The sequence below is a fragment of the Equus przewalskii genome, chromosome 2 (genome assembly GCF_037783145.1).
Source record: "Equus przewalskii isolate Varuska chromosome 2, EquPr2, whole genome shotgun sequence".
NCBI lineage: Eukaryota > Metazoa > Chordata > Mammalia > Perissodactyla > Equidae > Equus > Equus przewalskii.
In genome coordinates this window covers 60,278,007-60,297,643 of record NC_091832.1, presented here as the reverse complement: position 1 = coordinate 60,297,643, position 19,637 = coordinate 60,278,007, and the positions used below count along the sequence as shown (strand labels likewise).

The 19,637-nt window shown below is 43.0% G+C and overlaps 1 protein-coding gene across 2 annotated transcripts in view; it reads right to left on the bottom strand.

The window, feature by feature from the left end:
* Window positions 1-3,375: 3,375 nt before the first annotated feature.
* Window positions 3,376-19,637, bottom strand: part of FDFT1 (farnesyl-diphosphate farnesyltransferase 1) — a 35,164-nt gene continuing 18,902 nt past the window's right edge. For both annotated transcript variants that reach the window (XM_008531032.2, XM_008531031.2), the window contains 3 exons: window positions 11,789-11,965; window positions 10,494-10,646; window positions 3,376-4,301 (listed from right to left, as the gene is read on the bottom strand). In XM_008531032.2, coding sequence (XP_008529254.1) covers window positions 4,080-4,301; window positions 10,494-10,646; window positions 11,789-11,965 — 552 coding nt within the window. In that variant the 3' untranslated portion in view covers window positions 3,376-4,079. The remainder of the gene's footprint in view (window positions 4,302-10,493; window positions 10,647-11,788; window positions 11,966-19,637) is intronic.

The following is a 19,637-nucleotide window of genomic DNA, read 5'->3' as shown; positions in this document are numbered from 1 at the left end:
TCGATCTTTTACCAACCACAAACCAGCAGTGACCTGTCTGAGGGTTCATGTGGGCACGGTGTATTGGTGATGTCCCATTTCCCTGGTGCCCTCCAACCTGGAGTGAGCTGGAGGCAGGGCCTGTGTGGTGTATTTTAAGAGTCCCTGTGACTCTTCAATTTACATTGCTGGTTAAGAGCTATATCTTGGCATAGTCCTGGTTAAGAATCAGCAATGAAGTATACCAGTTCTTGAGGGAACTAGAAGAATTGGTACCCATAACACTGGCCTGTCAACACCTCAATTATTTCCCTTCCCCAACCAACAGTTGGACTATTTCCAAAAGCTTGGAAAGTCTGACTTCTGATTTGACTCAGAAGTTAGGAATCAGAAGCTACCTCAGATAAACTCTTAAACACCTGGTGAACACTGTAGGAAAATTGGTGAAATATCATAGCACTTGTGAAGTGCTTAACAAGGGTGACCAAAGCCACAAATTTGTAATCACTTTATTCTTACAATTCCAGTTAGAATACATTCATAACTTCAGTGAAGTTCTGGGATATTTCTACCCACTCCCAAACTGAGTTGAATAATTCCATTTCGATACTGCTTTCCCCCATCGTCGCCATGTGCCCACCTGCAACTCCATCATCACCCCAGCAGACATGTGCTAAATGAAGGACCAAAATGAATTTCGGGGTATCTTCACACTTGGCTTAAGGCGTCTTTGTTAGAAAACAACAAAATAAAAGGGATTTTATGATTGGGATCGATGTCAGCACTTTAATAAAGCTCAAATTACCCCATCAGTCATCACCTCGTCACGTCAGTTCAATTCCCTAGGTGATAAGTTTTCCTTGGGTGCCTGTCCAAACAAGATGACAAGTGACAGTGCCTTTTCATTCTTTGCCTGGAGAAGGGCATATTTTTAGACATTTCAGATTTAGAAGTTTGAGCAAAGATAGGTAGTTGAAGCTTTTCCACTCTTTAATATGCATCAGATAACTATTCAGAGCCTGGCTACGGGAAGTGGTCCACAGCCCAGCAGCACTGCCATCACCTCAGAGCTTGTTAGAAAAGCATAATTTGGGGCCAGACCTCTGCATCGGCATTTGTACTGTAACAAGACTCCAGGTGATTCATATGTTCACTAAAGTGAAGGATTGAAGGATAATTCTTTAAATAAAGCCGTGGTTCTCCAACTGCTCTCCTGACCAGCAGCATTTGTTATCACCTGAGAGCTCGTTAAAAACCACAAGTTTGGCACCAGGTGATTTCACTCATGTGAAATATAAACAAGTAGTTGGACAAGGAAAACAGTTAAGTGGTTACCAGGAGAAGGGGTTGGGGGATGGGCACAGGGGGTGAAGGGGAGCACTTATGTGGTGACAGACAAGAAATAATATACAACTGAAATCTCACAGTGATGTAAACTATTATGAACTCAATAAAAAAAAACAATGAAAAACCCCACAAGTTTGGGGGCACCTCCCCGGACCTACTGAGAAAGTCTATGGTCCTAGCAATCTGGGACCGTCAGGCACTAATGATACACACTAAAATTCGAGAACCACAGCCTTAGAGCTCTGCCTCCAGAACTGCTAATAACCTAGAATGCTTATTAACAAATGGCAGCCATCTTTCCTCCTCCCCTAGTCACACAGCCCCTCCAGCCAGAGAAATGGCTCAGTAGACAGAAAAACGGGGCTTCCAGGCAGTTGCTCCGAGAACTTTACCAAAAGGAGGTGTGCGTGTGTGCAGGTTTAGCTAGAGCTCTAGAAGCTCCCAAAACCTAGAGCTCAGGCTCCTGCTCCCATCTGTTGTAACTGAGTTTCATTTAAAGCCCTACATTCAGAGGGGTCAGCTGCTCCTCTGAGGAAAACTTAAAATATTCCACTGTAAGTAGGAATCAAGTAGACTTATGCCAGCAATGCTATACATTTAATTACCTTCAAAATGGAGTAGAGGGTGGGGTTGCCAGATTTAGCAAATGAAAATCCAGGATGCCCCATTAGACTTGAATTTTGGATAAAGTAATTTTTTATTATAAATATGTCCCATGCTATATTTGAGACATCATTATACTAAAAAAGCACTTTATCTGAAATTCAAGTCCAACTGGGCCTCCTGTATTTTATGTGGCAGTTTTAGCCGAGAAACATATTTATGAGGGAAACAGTCTTCCAAAGAGCTTAGCAGAGGGCATGAGAGCTAAGACCTTTGCACAAGCCCGTGATAGTGAAAATTACATAGCTTTCTGGCTGTGAGGGACCTAAGAGATCACCTAGACCACACGGAAGCTTGGAAGGTCCCACAGGCCACGACTGAGCCAGGAGAGAGGCTTCCAGTTCGTCCACCGCAGATCAAGGCTCCTTCTGCCAGGGTGTCTTGTGCCCTAAGTGAACTTTAGCAGAACTGACCTTAGATTTCAACATACAAATTTTCAACAGTCTTCCTGGGAATCTCCAATCAAGTTTTGATGGTTAAATTGCCTGGGAAATTACTGTTGAGTCTGGCTTACAGTGGCATGTGGCAAGTTACTCTGGCTTCAGCGTGGTGCCAAGTTTGTCCGGGACGGAGCCTCAAAGGAACCGATTAACTGAAGCCTCCATTGACGGAGGCTAAGCCAGCTGCGTCAGACGGCAACAGTGGTCACAGGAGGACAATCAGTGAGGGTGTGTGCAACAATGTCAATCCAACATTATTGCTAGAAAAAACCTCAAATCCAATGATTAAGTCCCTGTACACAAAGGACTGTAGCCAAGGAACAGACTATACATGATATATACTGAGAGCATTAATGGCTTCTGGAAAGTTACTTCAATGCCCTACAACACTGATTCTCAGCCTAAGGGGCTTTTGCAAACGCACCCCTAGCGAGGGGCCATGTCATCCCTGTCCGAGGCGAGAATCTCAGTGAGTCGCTGGGGGAGAGGACACCACAGACTTTGGCTGTGCTGGGGTAAAGAGGGAGGTGAGCCCTGCTAGGAGAATTAGGCGAAGCATCATTCAGCTTTTAAACCGATCACTGGAGAACATCTTTTACCTTTCTCGAGACTTCGGTGTATAAACTGGTAATTTAAAAAAAGGAAAAGCTGAAAAACAACTCTGAATGCAATAAAATTTCAGAACGCAGCTAAGAGAATGAGCCAAAAGTCGAGTAGGCTGGCAGAGTGGATGCAGGTCACAAGGTGGGGCAGTGAGGCCATGTGGCCACTCGCTGTTTCCAGCAGGCACAGGCGCATGGGGCCGGGTAGCTGTGCCCCTCAGTATCATTCTGGCTGGCTTCGTGGTGGCAGCAGACGGTCAGCCATCCATCAGTCACTAACTCCATTCTTGAGTTCCACGCATGCCATGCCCATCCAGGCTTTCAAGTGAACTGCCCTTGACAAATGCAGAATAATTCAATTCTTTATTATAAAAATCTTCTCAAAAACATCAGCCTTAACTGGAGACCAATTTTCTATAGTGGGGCCAGAGGCAATCCTGCTGTTTCTTTCTGAAAGCTAAACTCCCTTTAAACGAGGAAATAACACCAGAACACCCAGAAGTTAATTCCCAGCCTTCATGTGCAGAAGACAGTCTGCATTTCTTAGGAACATGGGTGGGAATATTACCTAGAACTATGAACATTCATATCTACTACATCCAAATCAACTGAAGAAAAAAGGACGAGAAAAATAGGAATAGAACAGAAAGAAAATTCCCTTCATTTTCTATTAGGAGAGGTATTCAAAGCTTGCTTCAAATGAAATACATTTAATTATAATTGTAGCCAGGATTCACACTAAAGAAGACCTCTCAGCAGTCCCATATGCAACTATTTCCCCAAGCCCGCGGCAACGAGTGCTCTGCCATCAGCCCCTGCGCGAGCTGCCACCACCCACAAGCATCCCCAGGTAGCTGAGGATGAGACATCCTTCCCTTTTATTCTCATCTTCTTCTCAACTGCATGTCAGTTTCGAAAGGTCCAAGCCCACAGAGTTCTTTTAGGGATTAAAGCAGGAGGGAAACAAAGGAGGGGAAGCCAATATCCATCCATGAAGAAAAGGTCAATCCATGTCATGGTGAACTTCAGCCCCCAGCCTGGTTCCACGTCAGTGTTCTCCGGTCTGAACATAGTCTTCTGTGACCTGGGACAGGGTGCTCAGGTACTGCCAGCTCAGGGCAGCCAAGAGCATGACAAATGACAGGTAGATGGGGGAATAGTGGCTTCGAGAGATCAGCTGACAATTGGGAAGATTCTGTGTCCTGATCGTGGAGATGATCTGTCTTGTTTTACCAGAAGATGGGTCTGAGTTGGGGATTCTATGATAAATCTGTTGGAGAAAGAGGAAAAAATAGTCAGTGCCACTTATTGAGTCCTGGGAAATTTACAAACATCCTCCGTGTTTCCTTCTTACGACGATCCTAAGCAGGGAGGTATCTTATGCCCATTACCAATGAGGAAACTGAGGTTCAGAGAGCACGAAAGTAATAACCCAAAGCCACTCCATTAAGGAGGCCCGATGTCACTGCAGGCCTGTGTAATCCTGAAGCCCATCCTCGGGAGCAAGCAGGGAGGCCTGAGCACGTGTGGCACCTGGGGAGCTACCCAGGTTCTCAGTGACTGTCGCATCCCCGACACCTCACAAGGCCAGGCGCACACAGGCACCTGGTAATGTCAGCACAGTTTGATTAGCCTGAAGCAGAGTAACATGGAGAAGGGAAATAATATTGGAAAGACTGGGCAAACGCAGCTCAGGGAATCGAGATCGAATCTGTGGTACAGGCAACAGGGGAGAGGAAGGCAGGCAAGAGCAGAAGCAGGGCCCCTAAGAGTCATCCTAGAGTCCTCGCTCCTCCACACCTCCTCCCCCTCTCCACAGACCTCCCAGTCCCCCTCCTCATGCCTATCATTACTGCCTCTGGTGAGGCCCTCAGTGCCTCTCCTCCGAGCTACACCAGCCTCCAAACTGAACTCCTGCCTCTATGCTTGAACCCTTAAATCCACTCATCTGTTCTCCACACTGTCCCCAAAGAGATGGAAAACCACTGCTTGACAACTTCATTGGCTCCCTAGCCCCTGCCAAGTAAGGTCTGAGCTCCTGAATGTGAGGCACAAGGCCGCCCATGATGGGGCCCACCATTGCTCTCCAGCCTCCCTTGCTGCTGCCCACCACCCTCTGCACGCTTCTGTTCCTTTCTTCACTCACACCATTCCCTCTGCTGGAATGCTCCTCCCACAGTCCTTCACCTGGCTAACTCTTACCTATCGCCCAAGTTTCAACATAGGTATTGTATCTTCTAGAAAACCTGCCTTACAGCCCCAGGTCGGGCCAAGCGCCGCTCTCCTGTCCATCCTCCTTCCTTATCACTTACTCTGAAATTATCTATTTGTATTTGTCTCTCTAACTAGACTGTAAGCCTCACAGGCACCATGTCTTACTCAGCCTGCTCTCTCCAGCCTGGCCCTGCGTCTGGCACACAGCGGGCCTCCGTAAACGTCTACTGACCCAAACTGACGAATCAGTAAGAGGTGATATGGTGGGAGGTGACAATGGTCCAAGCCGAGAGGAAGCAAAGAGGATGAGGAGGACAGAGCAGGCATTAAAAACACACTCCCCCCCCCCAAATTCTCATTTATAATAGGTATTTTTTCCACAAACATATTCTTTTTTTTTTTTAAAGATTTTATTTTTTTTCCTCTTTCTCCCCAAAGCCCCCCGGTACATAGTTGTATATTCTTCGTTGTGGGTCCTTCTAGTTGTGGCATGTGGGACGCTGCCTCAGCGTGGTTTGATGAGCAGTGCCATGTCCGCGCCCAGGATTCGAACCAACGAAACACTGGGCCGCCTGCAGCGGAGCGCGTGAACTTAACCACTCGGCCACGGGGCCAGCCCCCACAAACATATATTCTTGCCACCCTTCCTCCTCCCTGAAAAAAGCCCAGCTACAATTTCATATAACAAGGAAACGAAAGACTGTGCCTCCAGGAATGAGCTAACGATCCCGAATATCTAACAGTCTGCTGCAAAGGACAGCAACAGGGGAGAAAAACAGAGCCGGGATGAAACCACAGTTTCTTCTTTAATTTCCTTAGAAACAACTTTAGATGACGGAATGATGCTTGTAAAAACAAGCAATATAGAAATAAAGTAAAAAGTCAAAATTCCCTTACATTACTCACCTCAGCCACAGGCTGGCATCCTTCCTTTCACACCTCCTCTCGCTATGCCCTTAGTAAGTCTATACATATAAATGTATAAAATGTCCCCTATAGATTGACATAATAACATAATATACTAGTATACTTTTATACCTCTTGCTATGCCCATATAAGCCTATCTATAACACATAAAATATCATGTATATATTTTATGTACTCTATATATGACTATATTATAATGTATAAATATATGCAACTCTAAATTATGCATATAAAATTATACATATCTAAAATTTTATTTTTAAAAAACAGGTTATAAACATATTCTATAATTTGATTTTTTTCACTCAGAACAATTTATAGACATTTATTAATGCCAGAACCTACAAAATGATGTCATGTTTTTTAAACACAAGCCACACAGTATGAATGTACTACAATTTAATCAATTCCTTCCCCATGAGGATTGAGGACAAAATGCTACAATAAGCATCCTCGCAATTTTCTGGTTCTTTTTGTAGGGAAAGTCCTAGATTGCTCAGTCAGAGGGTAACGCACACAGAACTCTGATGAGTATAGAAAGCCTAAAGGTAGATGAGGCAGGACATGGAGATTCCTACACAGGGTTAGGGAGAATAAAGGAGGACTCTGGGACGCCCCCCGGGTCATCCGGATTCCATGCTTAGGTGAATGGCGATGTCATTAACAGCAACAACAGCAGCTCATGACCAAGGTCTGAGCTGGAGGAAGCAAGTCAGGAGTGACGAGCACATGGTGGAGGCAGCAGCCATGGCCATACATGAGAGAACCAGAAAGCTTGTGTGTAGTGAGAGAAAATAAAAATCAAGACAGAACTCAAGAAAATACCAGCTAAGGAGCAAGAAGGGAAAGGAGTAGACAGAGAGCTAAGAGGTTAAACCAGAGGAAGGTGTCAAAGAAGCCACAGGAGGAAAGGGCTTCAAGGAGAGAAAGATCCAGCGTCAAATGAAACAGTGGGATCTTGGAAAAGTTTTTTAAATTGGTTATTAGATTTGTAAATTAGGTCATCAAATCACTTCAGTAGGAAAAGTTCTAATGACGAGGTAAGAACAAAAGCTAGAAGGAAGTGAGTTGAGAACAGAATGGGAATGAATAAATAACATTAAGTACAGCTGCTCTTTGGAGAAGCTCAGCTGTGAAGGCAAGGAGACGGGGCAGAGCTGGCGGAGGCGAGTTCACACGCAGGAAGATCTCTGGTTCCGTCACCTCTTGAAGTGAGTGACCTGAGCACATACATAAACTGAGAGGAATGACGCAGGGAAGAGAAAGGGTTTAGACACACGAAGAGGGCGGATCTTGAGCAGACAGGAGGGAATGAGTGTGTGGACCTGGGAGTCAGGCCTGCACGCGAGAGGCAGACACAGACAAGAGTGGAGGGAGCTCCCAACGTAGAACCTCGCACTTCCTCACATGGTTAAAGGCGGAGTCAGCTGAGAGTGAGAGGCTGGGACACAGAGCAGTACTTTGCAAACGCTACATTCACAGCAATCCCTGGGGGTCGTGGTAAAGGCAGATTCTGATCCAGCGGTTCCAGTAGGGACGGAGACTCCAGCAAGCTCCCAGGGACGCAGAAGCTGCCGGACAGAGGCCCACACTCTGAGCGGAGAGAATAAATAGGGCTTGAAGAGCATGGCGATGCCCTACATTAACCACAGCGAGAGTGAGACAGGAAACTCCGCCAGCTTGAAAAAGACTGCTCATGCCAAGGAATTAACTTTGGCAGAGAAGGAAATAAGGTTTCTGGCTGTTTGCCTGCGCATTTGTTTCTGTCTCAAAATAGCTGGTTGCACTTCTCCCCAGCTGACAGGTATCTAGGCCCCTTCCAAGCTGAGGCTGCTCCAGAGGACGGAGTGCCCTGAGGAGCAGCGTCCACCTGCTCAGGAGCATCTGGGCTTCGCTCCAACTCTTCTTTTAACCATGAGAGCTGCACAAGGAGATCTTGAAAGTCCCCTGCAGGTGCATTATTGCCTCGACCAGTAAGGCCAGGGACATGACGGAAGAAATGTCTTCCTGTCTTACTGCCAAGGACACACTTGGTCAGTGAGGAGAAATAGGATCAGTGTGAGTACGTGGATGCCAGACAACTTGTAGACGTCATACAAAAAGTTTTAACTTGAAATTTATTTACAAAACGTCCTTAATGCTGACATTGAAATCATTTCCACATTCTATTACTTGAGACTCAGCAATCTTCAGAGATTTTTTTGAATCAAATCAACTTAAGCATTTCTTCCAAAATACCTTGAGTTTCACTGGAGTAACTTGAAACAAAATAACGGATGCCTTAAATCAGGGCTCAGCAAAATTTTTCTTTTCTTTTTCTTTTTTTAAAAAGATTGGCACCTGAGCTAACAACTGTTGCCAATCTTTTTTTTTTCCCCGCTTTTGCTCCTCAAATCCCCCCAGTACGTAGTTGTATATTTTTTAGTTGTGGTTCTTTCTAGTTGTGGCATGTGGGACACCACCTCAGCATGGCCTGACGAGCCGTGCCATGTCCCAACCCAGGATCCGAACCAGTGAAACCCTGGGCCTCCGAATGGGAGCTCCGAGAACTTAACCACTCAGCCACAGGGCGGGGCCCTCAGCGAACTTTTTCTTAAAGGGCCAAAACATATTTTCAGCCTCGTGGGGCACCTCCTGTAGCAGCTACTCAACTCTGCCTCTGTATTGGGGGAGCAGCCACAGACAACATGTAAACAAACAGGTGTGGCTGTGTTCCAGTAAAAACTTATTTACAAAAACGGGGTCAGCCAGCTGTAGTCTGCCTACCCCTGCCCTAAGTCAAACTGTGAATCACAACTAGGATTTAATTCCAGTAGTCAAGAGGAACACTAGAAGTCAAATTTTAATATAGTAATAGAACTGCCTACAACACTTAAAAAATGGCTTTCTAAAATTAGGACTCAGAATAAAACTGCAAAGCTAAAATATTCTCTGAACTACATACTACATAAAACGTTTCTAATTTATATAAAATGGAGAAACTGTGCCTAAAATGGCAGTATTCAGTTTAGAAAGAGTAATTCAACCCCTCAGAATCGTGGTGAACAACAGAGGCTCCAAAGTCAGCCGGACGTGGGTCCAAGTTATAGCTCCAGCCATGGGGTTAGGGCCTCAAGTTTCCTTGATATTAATAGTACCTACCTATTCGGTTGTATGCCAGACACATAGGAAGCCCAAAATAAATGCTGGCTATATGGTTAAGCACACTGTCCTGAGTCTTGGCGGTAGCAATATTTTGGTCAATGGCTGGACACTTTCATCTAGTCACTAAAGGGATTTTAGGACTTTGATAAATGTGGTCTTCTCTTATACCTTCTATAGGTGCCTCTGGTGGCAATGCTGAGGTCCAGAACTTGTCAAAGAGAAGACAGGGAGGAAATACAAGGGGATGTGGTATAGAAATCAGAGGAAATAAGTGTTTTCTAGAACTCTGTTTTGATGAAACTGCTGTTACAAATCACCTCCGTGTAAAGGCACAACCGGGGGCTGGAAGGACAGAGCGATCTACGGACGGCAGTGATCTCTGGGGAGGGAGGCGGGAGGGGTCCTTTTATGCTGTCATGTACTTCTGTAGTATTTCAATCTGCAGTAAGAATACACCTAAGGATGTCGGGGCCTCCACTCACCAGATGGCAGTAGGCACCCCCCGCCCCAGTTGTGACAATCAAAAATGTCTCCAGACATTGCCAAATGTCCCCGGGGAGAGGGAGTAAAACCACCTCCATTTGAGAACCACAGCCCTAAGGCCTGGTGATTAGAGAGTTCCAGCCTCTAAGACAAAGTTCTTTTGAACCTAGTCAGATGTCATACCCTCCACAGCTGGAGATTTGACTCGAACAAGGATGTTTTGTTTATAGGATGGCATTGGCATTTAAAAAATGAGATTTGCATTAGAAAATTTAAAAATAATTGTAACTTGATGGTTTCCCTTTGCTGAAATGCCCTACTGTGGTTTCTCAATTGAGGGCTATAATGTAACAGAAAGTACTGGATTGGGTGTCAGGAAATGTGGACTGGGATCTGAGAGTCACTCAGTCGGACAGTGCATTAGCATACACAGGCTGCAGTTCCACACTCCTCACCCATAAACAATAAGGGTAGGTGGCCTCTAACATCAGGGTACTGTGTGTGCAGCTCAGAACAGTCAGCTCCCTGTGCATATACTTTTTCCTAATAAAGGATACCAACTCTGTCTCTTTACGCCATAACAGAGTGAGCTGTTAGGATCATCTGACATCCAAATACAAAATGTTTAAATACTGACATTATTTAAATCATAAAAACAGCTACAAATTATCCAGGTAGTTAAATAAAAACCCACCTCTTCCATATACTGGTATATTATAGCTTTGACAGCCGGCATATTAGTGGCATCCATCATCAGGGTCACTGCTTGCCCTTTTCGAATCTTCACTACTCCTTTGAACACCTGCTGATTATTATAACAGGCAGCCAAAGTAGCAATGGCCATCACCTACAGGTAATAAGGAGAGAGATAAAACACTGATTCATTTCATGAAAAAAGTAAGAAACAGTGCTGTAAGCAATCAGCATCATAAAAGGTAAGAAAACCTTCTGTGGAATGAGAAAGCGCCAAAGAGCTAAGATGTAACTAACCAGAAAAAACACCCATGAAGAAAGGACGTCAAAACTTTGACTTTTCCCACTCCTCCTTTCTCAACAACACACAGAATAAAGGGGTCTTTGCAGTCTTAAATAACTCTGCAATTCAGCCACAAAAGTTCCTTTTTATTTGGAAAAAACAAACACAAGCCAATGCAACATTTTCCATGCTAGAGCAATGAGTTATTAGATCTGAAAAATATGTCTCAAAATAATATCTGGAAAGAATTTTCTATTTTGTTCTATTTTTCGTACATCGAACATAATCATTACACATTAAAAAATAACATGGGGGGGAAAAAAAGAAAAGGGGAGGGTAGTTTCCCAGCTGAAATGTAAATTATTTCTAGGATAAATGGAAACCTAAGTCAGGCACACAGATTTTAGTTCCAACAACCACTCAAGGTTGGTCCTTAGAACAAGACCAAACCAAGTTTCCAAATCAGTTAAATCCTATGACTTTCTTCACTTATTTGAGTTAAAAATTGAAGTAATTGGGAAAGGCATTTAAAAAGTGTAGTCTTAGAATATTGAGGGGCTAAGTCCATAGGATCAGGTTCTAGTAAAAAGGAGAGTGGTGCTTCATTAAGACCTTTATTGATAACAGCTTCACCTACACGAAGCACTCAGCACTGCCATAAATCCAGGCCAAAGCCCTATTCAGCACTGCCATAAATCCAGGCCAAAGCCCTATATTTAATTGTGAGGATAAGGATCTAACTAGTTCAGAATAGTTAATGGAAGAAAAGTTCTGGAAGGTTCTGGAAAGGAGCAGACTTAACCTCGAGGCTGAGTGCGGTGGTTGTGGGGCAAAGGGGAGGTGTTGTGGAACACTGTTTGCCCCCCAGCAAAAGAAAATAAAGTCATCTTTTTAAGGAACCATATCCTTGAATACAGCAGACCAAAATAGTAAAGGCATTTTATCCACCCCCATCACACCATTCCCTTTAGCCTCTGCTTCCCATATACAACAAGAATAGCCCCATTCCAAACCTGTGGAATAGCGCAGAAGTTAAAAACACTTTGGTTTCTAAGTCTTGAAAGGTAGGTGATGACATCTGGGATGTGGTGTAGGGTGTTGGTTATAAGTTCGTTCAGGCATTGCACGGCCGAGTCAATATTCTCTGGCTTAGCAAAATCACTCAACTTCTTCACATACTTGCTCCAAACCTAGACAGATAAGTTTAAAAAACAAGTCAACATGTGCACAGGGGAAGAATGTACAAGTAATATGAAAGGACTGTCACTGAATAAAAACTATGATACCCAGTAAAGTCTTCCTTAGCTGCTGACTTATCTTTCACCAAAACCAAGTCATTTTAAGCTCCATGCAATGGCTATTTATGATTACCAGTCAAGGTCTAATTACAACCTAAGAGTAAGCTCAGTATTTGGGGAAGTCCCTTTGGGACAATTAGTGCACCATGTACCAATCAATATTTTGATGCCCTCAGACTAAAGAGACCTCCTGTTATTCAGAGGGCATTAGTCTACTCCTGGAAAATAACCAGATACATACAAAATCAGCTACAACAGTGTTGCAAGCTACACATTAAACATTCTCAAGATGGCTAGGCCTCAGAATATTAATGATCAACTTTACATTCCCAATTCTGATAAGAATGCTGCTGAACGAGCATATGGGGAAGAGCTGGGGCTACACTGTAAGAACACTACCTCTTGGAATCTCAGCACCTTGAAAGTGAAATAACATCCTTAACTCCAACAGTAGCATTGGCTTGATGATTTTTAATATTATTTAAAGGATTCTCTGAAGCTAGAAAATAACTTACTTTTATTCTTGGGTAATCCTTAAGCTTCCTAAAGAATAACACTCATGGTAACTTTATACACCTCCCAAAATAAATGACTAGGCCTAGAAGAATTAGGAGATTCTATGGAAAGTCAAATTTGTTACCCATTCTGAATTCGCACCTAAACCCACTCAGGCTGACGGTACTAGATGGTTCTGCAGAAGCTGGAGAAAACCCCTATGTATCCAACCACAGCTTCAACAGTTAGTGACATTTGGCCAATCTTATTCCAGCTATATACCCCCTGCCCTAGCCCCAGGACTATTTTAAATTAAAGCCTTGATATATCATTTTATCCACAAATAGCTCAGCAGGAATTTCTAAAAGACTTAGAACCTTTCTTGTACATACAAGACCTCTTATCACACCTAAAAATTAACAGTAAATATTTAATACAAAATATTCAGTGTTCAAACCATTGCATTGTCTAAATTTTTTTTCCACTTGGTTTGTTCAAATAAGGATCTAAACAAGATCCATATATTGCATTTGGTTCATGTCACACAGGGTCTCAATTAGGTCTATTCTGCTCAATTTTTATTTCACTCCTCAATGTGGGGCCCAGCGGAAGAGAGTCCTGACTGGTCAGTGTCCAGTTCAAGGGGGCTGGTCCATGGAGCTCCTGCAGGCGTTGCATGGCTCCTGTGGACTCACCCACTGCTGAGGAAGAAAGTCCTCTCCCCGTTCCACCTCATCTTCTCCAATGGGCCCGCCCCGCTGTCCAGTGAACACCTGTTGGCTCTTTGGGGGCCTCTCCCGTTCTCAGGCCTCTTAGACATGCTGGTGCCAACCTCTGCCTTCTCCCATGCGGACTCCGGCAGCACGCTGGCACTGTGTGTGCTGCTGGCGTTTTGTCTGCATCCACTTGGGTTCTGGGGTTCCTAGGGATGCTCTGTCACTCAGTGCTTTTGTACATGTTGTCCATGGGCCGGGTTTTGGGTATGCTTCTTTTAGTTTTTTTGTTGAGTTGTTTCATCTTTTTTTGTGAGAATTTGGGAAAATCCAAAAGCTATGCTGCTGTCACCACTACTACCATTTTCACAAAATCCAAAATTCTAGCTGATAAATCCAGAAAGGATGATAGAATTAGGATACTACCATGTGGCATCTCCAATGACAATGGTTCTAGGCAGTGACCACCAAGGAAAAGAAAAAGAACCACTACTCGTAAGGAAAAGAAAATTAAGTGTTCATTAGATTTTCAACAGCCAGTCTTTAAAGCAGAAGAAAACAGGGTACCACATGTAAGATACTAAAAAATGTGAGCTAAAAACTTCATATCCAGAAAAACTGACCTTCAAATATAAAGGACCTAAACTATTATCAATACATATAAACCTGGGGAGTTGTTATCCTCATGGGTCTTTCCAGAGCACAAGCCTCAGACAACCAAAAGGACTAGAGACATCAACATAAAGACTGGTCGTGAGCATAAAATTAAGACTAAATAAGGGGGGAAAAGGAGATATTATAGTATGTAATGGCTATCTGATCTGACAATTTAGATATAAATACAACCATAAAAAATAGGAATTAGGGCCAGCCCCAGGGGCCCAGTGGTTAAGTTCAGTGTGCTCTGCTTCAGCAGCCTCGGTTTGGTTCCCGGGCATGGACCTACACGGCTCTGTTAGTGGCCATGCTGTGCTGGTGGCCCGCAAAAAATAGGGGAATACTAAAAAATAGAGGAAGACTGGCATGAATGCTAGCCCAGGGCGAATCCTCCTCAGCCAAAAAGAAAAAAAGGAATTAAACTAGCACATGCAAAAAAACATTTTCGATTGTTTTCAGTAATCACACTTGGTGATAATAGCATTAGTATCACTATTCAGAGACTGCAGGATTTGTAATGTGGGAAAAAAGCAAGTGAATACTTATGGGATATACTAATTCTATCATCTCCTATTTCCCTGAGGAATATGAATCTTGATAAGGAAGAAGTGAGGTAGAGATCTAATACAAAAGAGATTATATTAACAATCCTATAGTCCCGAGTTTGAATGGGAAATATCACTATAAACTTACCAGGTATTTTAGCTTTAAACTAAACACACACACACTGACCACCCTGAGAGCAATGCGTATCCTAGTGCCCACGTGTGGTCTTCAGTACCATTTCCCATTAAAAGAACCAGATGAGACCAGATCTCAGGCGAAGAATGCACAAAATCAGCTCAGAACATCTTGACATATGCCAAATGGCAAGGAAGCCATCAAAGACTATTAGGGTCCCATCAAGAGAACTCAGGAGCCAACGTGAACCTTCTGCTGACCAAAGAAGTGAAATTTTGTGCTTTCATCATGCGAATAATTGCAATAGATCGAACTCAATCAAATATGTTTTAATCCATGAGTTTATAATGATAACAAAAAAATACCTAATTGGTCACCTTCTGAGGATAAGAGAAAACCAATTGATTATCTTAAAAGCTGGGAAAACAAAACATCAAGTATATATACTGTTTCCCCTACATGAACTGTACCACTTAGTAACCAAATAGTAGATGACGGGAGGCATCTCCTTATAAAATCAGTCCAGCTAATAAATGAAAACAAAACTAATGGAACTAAAAATTTATTATTTTATGCCATAGAATTGAAAGTCCCAAAATAAACTCTCACATTTCAGGTCAGCCGATTCTCAGCTAGGGTGCTAAAATAATTCAACAGGTAAAGAACAGTCTTTTTAACTAATAGTACTGGGACAACTGGACATCCATGCAAAAAAACGAAGTTGGACTCCTACCTCACACCATATACAAAAAATTAACTCAAAATGGATCAAAGAACTAAATGTAAGAGCTAAAACTATAAAACTCTTAGAAGAAAATGTAAGCATAAATCTTCACGATCTTAGATTAGGCAATGGTTTCTTATATATGATACCAAAAGCACAAGAACAAGAGAAAATCAATAAATCGAACTTCATCAAAATTAAAATCTTTTGTGCTTCAAAGGATGTCATCCAGAAAGGAAGAAGATAACCCATAAAGTGGGAGAAAATATCTGCAATTCATCCATCTGATAAAGGACTTGTATCCAGAGCATAAAAAGAATTATTATAATTCAATAACAAAAACACAAACAACACAATCAAAATATCTGAAAGCATTTTAGTAGTATTCAGTAAAAGCATCTGAATAGATATTTCTCCAAAGAAAATGCACAAATGGCCAATAGCTGTATGAAAAGATGCTCCACATCATTAGCCATCAGAGGTTGCAAATCAAAACCACAATGAGATATCACTTCATACCCACTAGTAAGGCTATAACCAAAAAGATAGATAACAGGGAGAGAGGAACAGGAAGTTAAGTGTTTAATAGGTACAGAGATTCTGTTCGGGATGATGAAAAAGCTCTGGAGATAGATGGTGGTGATGGTTGCACAATATTGTCAGTGTACTTAACACCACTGAGCTGCATACTTAAAAACAGTTAGAATGGTATATTTTATATTATGTACACTTTACCATCTATAGTTAAAAAAGTGTACAGTAAGCATTGGCAAGGATGTGGAGAAACCGGAACCCCATACACTGCTGGTAGGACTGTAAAATGGGGCAGCCACTGTGGAAGACAGTCTGGCAGTTCCTCAAAAGGTCAGAGTCGCTGTGCGAACCAGCGATTCCTCTCCTAGGTACATATCCAAGAGAAATGAAAACATATGTCCACACAGAACCTTGTATACAAATGTTCACAGCATTATTAACAATGATCACGTGGAAACAACCCAAATATTCCTCAACTGATGAATGGACAAATAAAATGTGGCATATCCATACAACTGAATATTATTTGGCAATAAAAAGGAATGAAGCACTGGTACACACTGTCACACGGATGAACCCTGAAAACATCATGCTAAGTGAAAGAAGTCAGTCATGTAAGACCACCTATGACACGAAAGGTCCAGAACAGGCAAATCTACATGGACAGAAAGTAGACTGTTGGTGAGGGCTGGAGAGTGGCCGTCAGGGGAAAATGGACGCCGACTGTCAGTGAGCATGGGGTTACTTCTAGGGTAACGAAATGTTCTAAAATTGATTATGGTGACAGTTGCACAACTCCATGGATATCCTAAAAACCACTGAAAACTTTAAAAGGGTGAACTACATGGTATGTGAACCATATCTCAATAAAGCTGTGATAAAAAATTACTATTTTGCAGGGGCCGGCCCGGTGGTGCAGCAGTTAAGTTCGCATGTTCTGCTTCGGCGGCCTGGGGCTTGCTGGTTCGGATCCCAGGTGCAGACCTATGCACCGCTTGGCAAGCCATGCTGTGGCAGGCATCCCACATATAAAGTAGAGGAAGATGGGAACAATGTTAGCTCAGGGCTAATCTTCCTCAAAAAAAAAAAATTACTATTTGCAAGCCTAATAATTAACAGAACGAGGCATGAAGCATAATGACTGCTAACAGCAAAAGTGGGCAAAAATCAGACATTATGTGCCTCTTGATAAAAGAACAAACCACCAAATCTCTCATCGAGGTGCATGTCTGCTTTTCCTTCATTTTGATTTAGATTTAAACATCTATGATGTGTTTCTATCAATTACAGTTTTTGTTCTTTTTGATACTCAAACTATTCCACATGTGGCCAGAGAAAGCCCCTTCAAATTGGCTCCTTTTCACCCAGTCTTTGGCAGCTCGCTTCATCCTGGTGTGACATGATGTCCCAAGCTCATCTTGTATATTTCCTGCCCCTCCTATTCCTCAGGTTCCTTTTAGTGAGAAATGGTATCAAAAGACCACAATTGGGGGCCAGCCCAGTGGCACAGTGGTTAAGTTTGCACACTCTGCTTCGGCAGCCCAGGGTTCATGGGTTCAGATCCCAGGTGTGGACCTACACACTGCTCATCAAGCCATGCTGTGGCAGCATCCCACATACAAAATAGAGGAAGATGGGAACAGATGTTAGCTCAGGGTGACTCTTCCTCACACACACACACACAAAAGACCATAACCGGAACACCACAGGTACACTTTACTATTGGGTTTGGTCATTGTTTCTACACCTTTAAGAAGATAGAGCTAGACTTTTTTTTTTTTTGACAGAAACCATATCATAAATTCATATCAATATTTCCAATTCAACTTAAGATTATGGGAGTTTTTGCTTAACTTTATTGTTTTATATTTGTATCTTTTACTTTAGACTGAAAATTTTTTTTCTTTAAAGATTTTTTTAAATTTTTCCTTTTTCTCCCCAAAGCTCAGTGGTAATAGTTGTCTATTTTTAGTTGTGGGTCCTTCTAGTTGTGGCATGTGGGACGCCACCCCAGCATGGCCTGATGAGCGGTGCCATGCCCGTGCCCAGGATCAGAACCAGTGAAACCCTGGGCTGCCAAAGCGGAGCACTTGAACTCAACTACTCGGCCACGGGGCCAGGCCCTAGACTGAAAATCTTGATTCCTAATGATATGAATACAATTATCTATTTGCTTTATGCTACAACCTTCTATAATAGTTTCAGTATTTCAATATGATTACTGAAATCATTTTATTACTTTTTGGGTTTTCCTTCCTTTTAAACTATACACGCTGTTGTGCACCTTGCTTTTTTCACTTAATAACAGAACCTGGAGATCACTGCATAGTGGTACAGTGCTTTTGTGCTCCACTGGGTGGATATACCATGGTTCATTTCATCTGTCCTGTATGGAGGGACATCTGTGTTATTTATTGCAGACGATGCTGTGGGCAGTAACCTCCCAGAATCACCATTTGCCACAGTGCTCACCCCAGGGTTGTACCACTGCGCATACGGGGCTGTTGCCCTGGTCTTGCTTAGGGCTTATCAAACTCATGACTATTTGCCAAACTGATGTGAGAAATGCTATCTTACGGTTCTTTTTTTTTTAAAGCTATCTGAACTGACATTTATTAAACACTCTAGGCTAGAAGTTGACTTCATTTTATTTACACCACTATCCTGTGGTATAAAGCAAGCTATGCTATTTTATGTAAGAGGGAAGTGAAACGCCTGCAGGCCTGCAGAGCTGGTGCTCGTGAACAGCACCGGGCGACATGCCCGTCTGAGAGGCAGCGTGGCACGGTGGAGAGACGCCAGGCTGGCACCCGGAGACTGAGGCTTCCCTTCCAGGGCAGCCACTGAGTCACGGGGGCTCCTTAGTCAAGCCTCTACTCTTCTCTGAGCCTTGGGGTCAGTGGAGGGGCGGTCAAGAGCTGTTTCTCAGCCCTGGCTGCACGTTAGCATCACCTGGGAAGCTTGAAAATCTCTATGTCTGAGCTTGGGGTAGTGTTTTGTTTTATTTTAAAGATTTTATTTTTCCTTCTTCTCTCAAATCCCCCTGGTACATAGGAGTGTATTTGTGGGTCCTTCTAGCTGTGGCATGTGGGATGCTGCCTCAGCATGGCTTGACGAGTGGTGCCACATCTGCGCCCAGGATTCGAACCAGCAAAACCCTGGGCCACCGAAGCAGAGCGCACAAACTCAACCACTCGGCCACGGGACAGGCCCCTCAGGATAGTTTTAATATGATTGTCTCTTATTAGGAGTAGGACTGATCATTTTTTCAGATGTTTAAGGATTATTTGCATCTTTCTGTGAAGATCTGTTCTTATCTCTTTGCCCATTTTTCTCCAGGGCACTGGGCCTTTTTTCTAACTTCTAGCAGTTCTTTTTATATGGGGATATTAACCCTTTATCTACAGTATAAGCTGCAAATATTTTCCCCACTTTGTCCCTTCTGTTTTTTCACTTTAAAACCATTTGGTTTTAGGAAACCAACCATTTTATGGAAAGTACAAGGTAAATACTAAAGTAAAATCAGGAAATAGTCATATTTTCTAGCTTTCCTTCCAAATAAAATCAATGTCAAAGCCTTTCCTTTCCCTGTCCCTTTTTGAATTAAGTCAGAGATCAACTCCTATCTCTTATAACGGACATCTGTAGTTTTTGCCTCACTAGCATCCTTTCCCCCTTCTTGGCAAAGAAGACTTCTTTCTTAGGGGGAGTCTACTCCATGTGTGCTGGGCAGACATAATCCAGGTGTAGACAGATACTC